This window comes from Poecilia reticulata, linkage group LG2 (genome assembly GCF_000633615.1).
Source record: "Poecilia reticulata strain Guanapo linkage group LG2, Guppy_female_1.0+MT, whole genome shotgun sequence".
Lineage (NCBI taxonomy): Eukaryota > Metazoa > Chordata > Actinopteri > Cyprinodontiformes > Poeciliidae > Poecilia > Poecilia reticulata.
Window position 1 is genome coordinate 22,288,955 of NC_024332.1, and position 12,365 is coordinate 22,301,319.

General features: G+C 38.6%; 1 protein-coding gene and 1 long non-coding RNA gene across 2 annotated transcripts in view; one reads left to right on the forward strand and one right to left on the reverse strand.

Moving 5' to 3' along the window:
* Window positions 1–6,069, forward strand: part of LOC103482211 (uncharacterized) — a 7,592-nt gene extending 1,523 nt beyond the window's left edge. Inside the window, exon 3 of the long non-coding RNA XR_536410.1 lies at window positions 5,986–6,069. This is a non-coding gene — a long non-coding RNA (uncharacterized LOC103482211). The remainder of the gene's footprint in view (window positions 1–5,985) is intronic.
* The window catches only part of cd28 (CD28 molecule), a 22,851-nt gene continuing 14,910 nt past the window's right edge, over window positions 4,425–12,365 (reverse strand). Inside the window, exons 2-7 of the mRNA XM_008438237.2 lie at window positions 9,385–9,485; window positions 9,185–9,258; window positions 7,378–7,625; window positions 6,346–6,502; window positions 6,106–6,266; window positions 4,425–4,971 (exon numbers count right to left, since the gene is read on the reverse strand). Of these exons, the coding sequence (XP_008436459.1) occupies window positions 4,867–4,971; window positions 6,106–6,266; window positions 6,346–6,502; window positions 7,378–7,625; window positions 9,185–9,257 (744 nt within the window). The 5' untranslated portion in view covers window position 9,258; window positions 9,385–9,485 and the 3' untranslated portion in view covers window positions 4,425–4,866. The remainder of the gene's footprint in view (window positions 4,972–6,105; window positions 6,267–6,345; window positions 6,503–7,377; window positions 7,626–9,184; window positions 9,259–9,384; window positions 9,486–12,365) is intronic.

The following is a 12,365-nucleotide window of genomic DNA, read 5'->3' on the forward strand; positions in this document are numbered from 1 at the left end:
GTGTGTGTGTGTGTGTGTGTGTGTGTGTGCGTGCGGGTGCGAGAAACCACATAAATGCCATTCTAGCAGTTTTATCTGATATGTCCATTGTTTTTCACAGCAGCATGGTCATATCTACCCTCGGTACCAACGTTTCATAACTTTTGCCATCTTGACATTCTTAGAGAACCATTCTGCAAACAAAAAGCCTGAATTCTGCAAAATCTCCCACAGAGGACAGCTAACAGCTTTGTGTGTAAACTGCACTACAAGCCGTCTCTTGGTGCCACTAATTCATCTGAAAATGTATCAAAATGTAAGAAAAGAAAGATTGTTGTTATTCTAATATATTTTGTGGTCATTTAGATGTGTAAAGTTTGAACAGATACATGAAATGAGAGCCACTTCAGAACTTCATTAATATAACATAAATCATTAATTTATGTTAGATTTGATCTCATCAAATGCCTGCTTATTTTGATAACAGATGATTGTGGGTTTGATATCAAGTCGGAATCACTGTGTGAATAAAGCTTTGGTGCAACGAGTATGCAAAATCAACCAGAACCCAAAACGCAGCCAAGACCAGAGATCAGACCAAAAAAGTTTATTACTAAATAAAGGGAAGGGGGTGGGTTCCACAGGGAGTGGTCACACTGGTGAGTGAGGAAGTGGGGGACCAGAGGGGTCGGGGAGCCAGCTTGGAGAGGGTAGGGTGAAAGGGCAGAGGGGGGCCRCGGGGACTCAGGGAGGAACTAGATGACAGGGACAAAATCCACAAACCAGAGGCTAGTCGTTAACACAGTCCATGGTCATGCACAGGGGTTTCTCAGGCAAGGTAATCCAATAGACACTAGACGTTTAGGACAGTGATGGCTTTCCAACATTTTATCACACGCACCCACAGTACCTGTTTTCTGAGCTTTTTTTGCAGACTGCTGGGCACAGCGTATCTTTACCAAGTCCTTTCAGATCATGCAATGCAGTCACATGACCTGTGAAAAACATGCAATTACAAATTACTATAAGTTTTGGTTCAATCTAATCATTCTAGTGGCTCGTTTCCTCAGTTGTTGGCTGAACTGTGAGGAGGTTGAAACTGTTTTCTTAGAAATAAACATTCATTTCTGTTAAGACTGCCTACTGAGAAAACAGTTACCATAAAAAGACCACAAATGCACCACAAGCTCAGACAGAGAATGAGGTCATTTTTTTTAGCAGCTAATAATCAGATCACATTTTCTGCACACTGAATATGGTTTTAGACCAAACACTTGTCTTTCAGCTAAATTCACCAATATATTCATCATTTATCGCACTAAAACCTAAAACCAAACCAGACTGTGTGTGCAGAGCTGAAGGTTTTTCTTGGCTTGTGTTTTCAGTCGGATCAACTCGACTGTTTCATACAGTTTGCTGCAAACCGGACCACTGATGCAGATAAACTCTGTGGTTTTTATCTTGAAAAGCAAAAATTTAAGTTGTCTATGTAACTGTTGTTGTGCGTAATAGACCTTTTTATTATAGATAGTAGGGCTGTGTATAACATAATACCGATTTTGCGATATATATCGATATTTTCTTTCCTAGAATAAAATCGATATTCATCCGCAAGTATCGTAACATCTGTCACCTGGCTCACTCACTGCTTGCTTCGCCGGGAGAAATAATTAGGTCATCAGACTTAGAGTGATTCCTTCAGATGTTAAGTGTCAAGGTTAAAAAGGTATTATTTACTTTACAAATGCTTGTAAGCTACAGTTTGTACTGATTCAATTGAAAGATACATGTTTTCTCACCACTTCTTTAATTCATTTTGTCCAGCTGTCGACTTTAAGTCTGTGTCTATGTCCAACCAGAGCCATGTATTGTGTAGTTGGTGCTTTTAATCAGTTTTCAGTTAAATTAATTCAATCTAACTCTACAACAGTCACAAAATGTCACCAAAATCACTCTGTCCCTCTAAAATCTTTCAGAAAATCGGACAAGTGTATTGAATTGTATCGTTTGCTGAATATTGCAATATATATTGTATCATGAGCAGAATATCGTGTATCGTACCGTATCATGAGATTATTGTATCACTACAGCCCTAGCTACTAGCATTATAAACTATATATATATATATCATTTATGACTAAGCTTACCTTTGAACAGAAAGTACAGCGGTTATAGTAGCTGCTCCTAATATCTGCTGTAAGCTGTTTCTCAGCAATGGCGGACTTCTTCAGCCTGCCAGAGCATCAACCGCTGTCGCATAAGGCGCTGAGCGCCCTCTGATGGCGAAACACAAACATTGCTAGAAACAACAAACTCCAACGCTAGTTTGTTGCTCTAAGTAACCTTTCACATAAAAATCAAATGGGAGGCCTGCCATTTTCATGCCTGGTTCTCTTTCATAGTTCCACATAAACATAACAAAGACCGTCATGCGTGGGTTTCCTCCAATCCTCCATTATATGGGAGCTTTTCCCTGTAAACACTCCCATGAAAAAGGACAGGCATACAGTTTGAGCTTTAAACAATGTTTCACAGCAATCAAGCACAAAACAATTATAGTTTGTTTAATAAGTAATAGAGCCTTGTCTGGAATTAACTGGTTTTGTTTTTGTGTTTATTTTCTTTAGTCACCCATGAACTTGATTACTACCAAACCTGAAACGCTGTCTGATAAGCTAAAATAGGCTAAGAGTAACACACCATGCCTTGTTCACATCAGTCAGTCCAGTAAAAGGCCTGAAGCTATTTCTTAGACTTCAGGACTGCAGTAAGGTTCAGTGAAAGTCATTATGCATAAATAGAGAAAACATGAAGATACTCATGAAATTTTAAAACTTAGACTTTGATCTATAATCTGAGTAGAAACACAGAGCTTCAGCTCCGCTACCTTTGCTACCTTTTGTAACTTCTTGAGTTATGATCAACATAATTTGACAAAAAAAGTCAAATAAATAATGCCACCATGAAAACTAATTGCTACAAAATATTGTCTAATAAAAAATGTGATAAAATAAATATTCACTCCTTCCAGTTGGTACTTAGTATATTTGCCCAGAACACCGATCTCAGTCAGGCTGCAGGTTTCCTTCATTCGTCCTGCTGAATTCTTCCAGCTCTGTCAGCTGTGACCAGGCCTTTTTAAATACAGTCACTCATTCTCTATCAGATTGAGGTCTGGACTTAGACTAGGCCACTCCAGAACCTCCCCCTTGGTCTCTTCATACCTTCTCTGTTTAACTTCAGCTGGCTGCTTTGAGTAGTATTATGTGGTCTACTGACATCTGCTGGACAAAACGTATCCTGAGGTTTGAGTTCTCCTGAGTTTGTCTGTCTGCTGCTGGAGGACAAACTGACCTACTTTCCTCAATTTGCTACTTTCTTCTTCTACTATTCTGAAATTTGCACTAAATATTTAGTGTGCTCAGTAAATGTTTACATTGGGGCTAAATGTTTACTTTCTGAACTTAATATTTAGCTTTCTAGCTAAAATGTTTGGCTCCAAACTAAATATTTAGCTTGATCACTAGTATTTAGTTTGGAGCTGAATGTTTAGTCGATAAACTATAAATATTTAGTCAGTAAACTTTTTGTCTTGTAAACTAAATATTAAGGTTGGAGATTAATATTTAGTTTCTAAGATAAATATTTAGCCTTGAATATGCAGCTTGTAGTTAATTAATTACATATTTTATCTTGCTAACTAAACGTGTAGTTAATAAATTACATATTCAGCTTACTAAATATTTCATTGTTTGACTTGATTTGAAACTGTGACATTTGTAAATGAATAAATAACATGGTAAAAATATGACTTTGAAAAATGAATAACCATTTTTACTCTTATGATAGACTAAATACCCTAAATGAATGCTGTTATTGTTTTATTGAGTAACTCTCCAAATTCCATCACCTTCATATGTTTAGCCAGATGTCAAAGCTGCTCAGCATCAGTTGCAGAATTGCTCAAGGCCACCTTTAGGTTTCTGGGGTTACACTATTTCTTAACTTGCCGCTTATATTGGCACGTACAGAAACTAATAAGACAGTATTTCAGATTTACTTCATCTCAATGGTATAAATGATGTATTACTCTTAACCTATTTTAGCTTATCAGACAGCCAAACCTATAAAATCACTAACACAAATAACCATATTTGAGTTTGCCATTTTATGAGTTATCAAGTTCAAGTGTGGCTAAAGAAAATAAACAGAAGAACAGTTCATTCTAGATTTAACAAGGGCTCTATAACTTATTACACACATTGTAATAGTTTTGTGATTGATTGTTCGATTGTTGGGAAACATTGTTTAAAAAATCATTAGTTTTTACTAATGACTGACAGTGTTATTCAGCCAAACTATATAGATGCAGCTTTGCCAATGAAAAAACGTACAACATTCAGTAAATTCCTTTATACACAGTTTTACAAAGGACACAGGAAAGATAGCATTTGTAACAACATTGCAAACCGGATTCTTTTTTTATCTCAGTGTAAAGCAAAACCCCCCAAACTGCATTTAGAAAATGAGGCTTCAGAACATCTTGCTATGTGGCACAGAACTGTATTTTAATTCAATATGTAACATATACAGAAAAAACTAAACACACACAAATAAAGGTGAAAGCCATAATGATGCTGAACAATGCAACTAAGCAGCGTAAACAAAGAGGTTTTACTCACATCAGCAGTTTGTACACAGTACTAGCGGTACTAGCCTTCTCACCTCAATACAGGTGCTTCAGCAACTCAAGTCAAATAAACTTAACTGAATCAAAGCCACAGCTTTAACACAATGTGTGTGTTTACAAGAACGTAAACATTAGTTTTGCACCGGAGAAGTACAAAAGCACAGACAGTGAAATAATCGCTATCAGTCGGGAGATTCCTACGCCATGGTCCCACATGAAAATGGTACAGCATCCACTTTGTGAAGCAAGACGTTCGACGGCATCCTGATAGGTTCCCTTCTGCCTCGCTCACACTGGAGAGTCTGCAGATCAAAGCACAGATATTATCCAGACGTCACCATAGGAACGCTGCCTTTTTATGGAACCATTTTTTTTTTGTTTGTTTTGTTGGGTTTTATTTCAGTACTTCGCAGTTTTCATTGTTCCACTTTGACTTGAAATGTTTTCAATAGAGATGCACTAAGGAACTGGCTAATGACAAGAGTCAGTTTTTATATCCTATAAAAACTGACTCTTTTATATACTACGTATATAAAAACTGATATACGTAGTTTCTGTAGTTCGTTGTGTTATGTGAAAACTACAGTCTGTCCTGTACGGCAGATTAGATGGAATCATTTTTAGTCAGGTTTGGTTCTCTGAAAGAGAGCCACATCAATAAACGTTTGGTGAAAATAGTTACATTACATTACCAAAATATGTAAATGGTAGACAAATATTTAGATTGATGTGTATAGTAATTAAAATGGGATAAAATGTGTTCAGAAACTCAGAAAGGGAACATAAAATAAAAAAACTGTGAAAACACAAACAGAAAATCAGAAATTTTGCTGTCTGAGTTTGTCCATAATTTATTTATTTATTTTTACTTTTTTTTATTATTTTTGGGGTTGCATTTATGCCTCAGTTTTAGGAGTTTAGTCGGTAAGCTAAGTGTGGACACCAGCAAAGCAGAATAAACACATTTCACAACAAAATGTGCAGTGATAAAATAAAGAACACGATTCAGTATTTGTGGATATTTCCATGGAACATAACTCTGAATTATTTGTAGAACATATCTAAAATATGTATAAAAACATGTAGCTTAGAAAGCTGAAATACCCAGGCACAGTGACTAGACTCATTACTGACTGGTGATGGCAAAGCAGCCAATCCAAGATGGCTGCTGAGTTTTCTTGGTGCTAATTGGCTGAACCGTCAGTCAGAGCAGAAATAATGATTATATTTCAGCTACTACTGTCGTGCTAAGATGCTTCCCACAGTGCATATCAATGCATATTAAAACATATTAATGTATATTTGTGTTGAACTAGGCAGTTATAAACATTTTCTGACGGAGTCCCAGCTGTTGCTGCTATTGGACGGTTGTGGTCTCTAACCCGGCTGTAAATGGACAAGTTCTGAACAGGTGAGAAAACTCTCCATGCTCCTACCTGCAGAGTGATGATGATGATGAGGACACAGATGATGGCTATCACAAGAACTACCACAACGACACTGACTGCTGGTTTTTTCTCGTTACTCTCCTCTTCCTCCCCCTCGTCCTCCTCGCTCTGCTGTCTCTGGGGCCCCCGGACAGGGCAGGGCGAGTCCTCTGTGGGTGAAACAACAGGGTGAAGGGCTGAAGGGAAGCCTGTCAGTCCGCAGGTGATTCTCACTTTGAGGTGACCTACCCAGGACGTGAAGGAGTGTGCCGTTGCCTGTGAGCTGCTGGTAGGGCGGTGGGTAGAAGACCTGGATGGTGCAGCGATAGATATCTGTGTGTGTGGCTTTCAGTCCGGATAGTGTCACCACCACGGCGCCATCTTTCATCTGAACCGCACACCGTCCCTGAAACAGACATTAAACAAGGATTCACCAAACCTTCCTGCACTTTCACGTGTTGCTTTGACCCAAAGTCTGATTTTTACCAACATCTTGGGTTAACTTTTTTCATGATTGCTTTTATCCAGCTGATTTTGCTCAGGGCAAACTGACAGCAACAATATGTAACTTTTTAAAAAATCTATATGTTTTGTTTTTTTTTCATATTTTTTAAACAGCCATCATGTTGTGATAGAATGGTATGAGACAGATAATCTGTGAAAACATCGATCTCCTGAGCTATTATTGCCATTTGAAGATTGGCAGTAATCCGCCACTCAGAAACAATCAATCAGAGCCGGGAGGAGGGGCTTAGCACTGTCAAACAAGCTTGTGTACTGAGTGCTAAGGTACTCAGTACCTTAGCACTGAGTAGAGGAAAACATTTATCCCCTGTCATCAGAGACGAGTGGCAGGCTGTGCGACAGGCTGTAGCTTAGCAAAGATCAAGGGGGGGTGAGCATGAGAGTGATTGACAGCTCTGAGACCCTCCTCCTGGCTCTGATTGGTTGTTTCTGACTGAGTGGTGTATTTCTGCAGTTAGTACTATGAGAAGGCAGAGGAAACGTACACCGTCATGACTTAGTATTAATTTGAACAAATATGTAAAAAAAACATGTTTTGTATAAAAAGTACAAACTACAGCCTTAGGGTCAAGTTAATTTTACAACAGGATCATTTCAGTGTACTGAACATAAAACATCATGCAGCACACTGATCGAGCCTTGTTTCGTTTTAAAATGCTTCACCTCCTCACTGACGGCAGCATCAGATCATGAAGCTCAACATTCACACCAAACAGAAAGAACCTGAATAACAGCGCCCTCTATCTGCAGCCTTACATCTCCATCTTTCTCCTGCTGCATCTCCTTCTGATGCTCTGAGGTGTTCAGGGTGGAGGAGCATATTTTCTGGTTGCCGTGGAGACCTCTAAGCAGAGCCACCTGCAGGTCTTCCAGGTTGGAGAAGAGATTCTCCAGACGCTGTCCGGGTCGAAGGTGGGAAGCGACAGTCCTGGAGTGGATGATGCAGTGGATCTGTGCTGTTCCGTTGGTGCTCACTACTCTGTAGGGCTGCGTCACCTTCACAGCTGCCGCAAAGAAAAGGTAAAAATGAAATGAAGTAACAGCTGCAGTCTTACTTCACCTGCAGGTACTCAACACAGCTCGGCTTTATTACCAAACTAACACAAAATCCTCCAAATCAGCTCCAAACACATTTGAAACTTCAGTTTGACACAGTGGTTTTTATTCCTAATGATTCAGAAGTAACAAAAAATAAAAATAAATAAATTATTGACTATAGAAGGATTTTAATTGAAAGAAAGAGAGAAAACTATCAACTTTTAAGCTCCAGTATGTAAAACTGACACACTGGAGACATCTGGAGTTAAGAAGGAAACCATTTGATCAAAACACATCAACTGCTTCAAAGTTCAGTTTGGTTCCAAGACATTGCAACAAAGAAATACTGAAACAGTTTGATATGAAACTTTAGAGGGAATAAACCCTTTGATTAACTGTCTTGGGTGACTAATTACTTTCATAAACCTCACAGCAAGTCTCAGGTTAAGAAACATGGACGGATAGTTTCCTTCTAGCCGTCTGTGTGGGAAAAGCTAGTCAAGTTATATTAGCAGAGGTCACATATGAGCAAGATATAAGTCTGATGAAACTCAAAACATATCTTGGTTACATTCTAGCTTATCTCATAACTGAACCACTCATATGTCAGCATTGAACAGTTCTGCAGTGAACTCTCATTCAGAGAAATCAGTCTTCAGTATTTTTGCTTCACCTGAATCTCAGAATTATTCTGGCTGATATTAATCAGGTTAAATTAACCAACCAGCGACTAACCAGTGAGCGTCATCTTTATCTCACCATCCGAACTCAATGTGCTGTTCTTAATACTAATACTTAGACTCAGTTTGACGTTAGACTTCAATATCTTAATTAGTAATAGCAGAATTATTAATAACTCTGCCTTCAGAACTTATCTTACCTTCAGGTAGCCTGTCTGAACCATAGTTCATCAAACTTTCTTTATTACTTATTCTCTGAAGTTTTAACGAAATAAACATTATGTGCTGTATTGAAATACAGTCAGTCAAAAGAAGAGTATGGTGTTCCACTGGGTTGTTCTCTCGGGACATTATATTTACTGAAAAAGTCAAGGATTTTTTATTTTTTTTGTCATACCAGATTTAGGATAAATATAAAACATCATTTGATTGTGTTAGCAGATGATGGCTCATTAGAAATCCATCTCATTTCTATAACTTTTATTTCCTATTAAGTCTTTTTTTTCTCTCCACTACTGTGACATAAATGTCTGATTGGTTCTCCCAAGGTTTTTGTTCATGTTTTAAATGGATCTGCATTAACCTAGACATTAGCAACATACTCAAAATTAGACTATTATATACCAAAATAATGTTGATAAAAGTTACACATATTCTCCTTTTGAAAATATTGTTATAATACACAATCTGGTACAGGTTTAATATTAGTTACAGTAGAATCACTGCAGTTGTTGTTTTAGCTGTTTCTTTCCAGATCTGAAAGATCCTCCCTGTACAGAAACATTCAAATATTAAAGTGTTTTCTCCATCTATCACTCTATCAGTTAAAACTGGGTAATACTCACAGCTCCACACAGGCACACTGATGCTGAGCACTGCCAACACACTCCATCCCATCAGACTATGAGTCAGGAACATCCTACAGGGTTTCACAAAACGTCGCAGAAATGTTAAAGTCAACAACAAGAAAAGCGTGGTGGGCCCACTCCCTGGCTAACCTGACGACCAAATTTCATGAAAATACATCTAAACCAGATGAACTCACCTTTATAGCCTTTCTCAGCTGTCATGGAAACTGTGTGGCAGCACAGGAAATGACGACAGCGATTTGCCAGTAAAGTCAGACAACTTTTAGTGGCTGTGGTTCTACAGGAACGCAGACAAGAACAAATTTCTGTGATTTTCACGAAGCAGTTGGTGTCAGTAGACAATCGGGTTTTTGAAAAGTAGGCAGTGTGCAGATAAACTCTGAAAATACAAGAAGAAACAAGAAGATAAAGACGGGAAAATATAGAGTTGAATATAAAATCTCTCAAAGTGCAAAAATAACGAGTGTTCCACCAGACTGTCTTCTGTTTGTGCGGGAAACATGCAAATCAAGACGAGTGTGAAACTTGTATTCAGCGCTTTTGCACCATAACTTCTGATCGTCTCCTGCACACTCTGCACAGCTCGCACTCATCGTTTGCTGCTTCTTGCTGCTTCTTTTAATCCCTGCTCAGGTTTTATGTTCGCAACTTCCTAAAGCACAACTCAAAGTTTGTGACACACATTTCGAACCAAATTCAGAACTTTTGATACACGGCTGCTGAGTGGAAACTAATGAACACAAGTCACATGATCATGTGGAAACTTTTACCGGCTGAATACTTAGAAATTTTGCGGCTTCTGAATTTTCCTTAAGCAAAAAGCAAAAGAAAAAAAAAAAAGTTAAAGCAAGCAGTTTTCAGTACTAATATCTTTTCATTGCTTCAAGTGGGTGTTCTTCTGTCTAAATATGGGTCTTCTTATTTTAATTTTAACCTTTATATTTGGTTTTCTCAGTAGATTTTGCAACTGATAGCTCCAACAGTTGAAGCCAGTTTTTTCTGCTTGCTTGAGATGAATACTTCATATTTTATGCTGAGTGGAATGTACAATAAAACTTCAGTAACTTGAAATTTCAAAGACATATTGGACAGAGAGCTATTGTTTCGCTGATACATCTTGTGCTTTCTGAAGATGAGCTCCTTTAATAACTGTCCTACTTAACAACAGGCAAAAGAAAACATACTGTAATATCTGCAGGAAAACTGAGCCTGGGACGCATTTTATAGCAGAACATCAATAGACTGAACAGAAAAGCTTGTTTGATTCCAGCAGATATAAGTATATTACTTGCTTTTTTAATATCTGGTGTGAGTTTGACAACAGAAATATAAGAAACATATTAATTAAGAAAAATATTGACATCTTCAGCAACTGAAGGACAAACAGGACCGATTCATATCCCGAAACATAGAACTGAATCAGTTTTACACTATTTAAATAGATAAACATACATTGATAATTAATCCTTATTTTAATATAAGTGCAGTCTAATTAGGCCCGAGCAGCTAAGCGCTGCGAAGGCCTATTGTAATCGTGCTGTTTATTAGGCCCGAGCAGCTAAGCGCTGCGAAGGCCTATTGTAATTGTGCTGTAAATTATTAGGCCCGAGCAGCTAAGCGCTGCGAAGGCCTATTGTTTTTCAAATGTTTATTTTTTATTTTTATTTTTTTCTCGCCTCAAATGAATTGCCTTTTTGGGGGCTTTAACATATTCAAAAACTCACCAAAATTGGTGGGCCCATAGAGACTGTGAAAAATTTACGTATTTTAAGGTCTACGCAAAAATCGCAWAAAAAATGGCTCAACAGCGCCCCCTAGAAWTTTTCAAAAGACCCTTTCCTATTCACTTACTTTATCGTAGAGACTTGAAATTCGCTACAGTTGTAGAGCTCCCCAAGACACTCAGAATTTATAATTAGGCCCGAGCAGCTAAGCGCTGCGAAGGCCTATTGTAATCGTGCTGTTTATTATTAGGCCCGAGCAGCTAAGCGCTGCTTATAGGAAATTTGGTACAGTTGTAGAGATCCCCAAGACTCTCAGAATTTACAATTAATGTCATAGTGCAAGTATCCCACGAAGTCGGCCATTTTGGATTGAAGTTCCGATTTTGAGCCCATTTKGGCCGTTTACAGASGTCGCATTTGATCGAACTCCTCCTAGGGATTTCGATCGATCGGCTTCAAACTCGGTCAGATTGTTCATAAGGCATGGCCGATTCAAAGTTATCAAATTYGTGAGTTTTCGAGCATGYTGAAGGGGTCGTWCCAGGGGTCAAAGTTCACCGACTCACCAGAATGTAATAAACTGTTATATCTCTTACAAATAAACTCACAGAGCCACCAAACTTTCTGTGTGTGATCACCTTTGGATGACCTACGACACCCAGTTGTGAAATTTTGAGATTACCTAAGCTACGCCCCCTTAGAACAGGAAGTGTCATGTTTTACTGCGAACGTTCACTATCGGACCCCTTTCACCTAATCAACATGAAACTGTTTCCACAGACAGAAGACATGTTGGTGTGTYAGGGTGTCCAACCCCGTTTGGTTTGGATGCAGCAGSTGGGCGTGGCGAAGTGACCTTTAACGCCGTCTCCTTACGTTTGGCCTTGAATTCCACAGTTTAAAGCCCAGCTKCACCAAACTCACTAGGTTTGATCCTTGTGGGCCCCTCGAMAGGAATCCRGTGTGATTTTTTGTGGGCGTGGCCTAATGTCTCAACAGCGCCCCCTTGAAGATTTTAAATAATCAGCCCCAAGCCATTCTTTAACCTAGAWTTATGAAACTTGGTACACTTGTGTATCGTGTCAGGACCTACAAAAAAGCCTCTTGGAGCCATGGTCCAAACCCAACAATAAGTCGGCCATTTTGGATTAAATTCGCCATTTGCTGTTTTTCACAGACGTCGTATTTGATCGAACTCCTCCTACAGCGTTTCACATACAAACTTCAAACTCAGTCAGCAGACAGTTCAGACATTAAAGGTCTAAAGTTATCACAGGAATTTTTGTTTGTCAAAGCATGTGGGCGTGGCTAAGTGCCAAACTTTGACTATTCGCCATTAAACATCAAAGTGACATAACTTCCACATACAAGGTCACAGCTGCTTCAGACTTCCTATGTCTCACTACTGACCAACCCTCATTACATTCTCATGG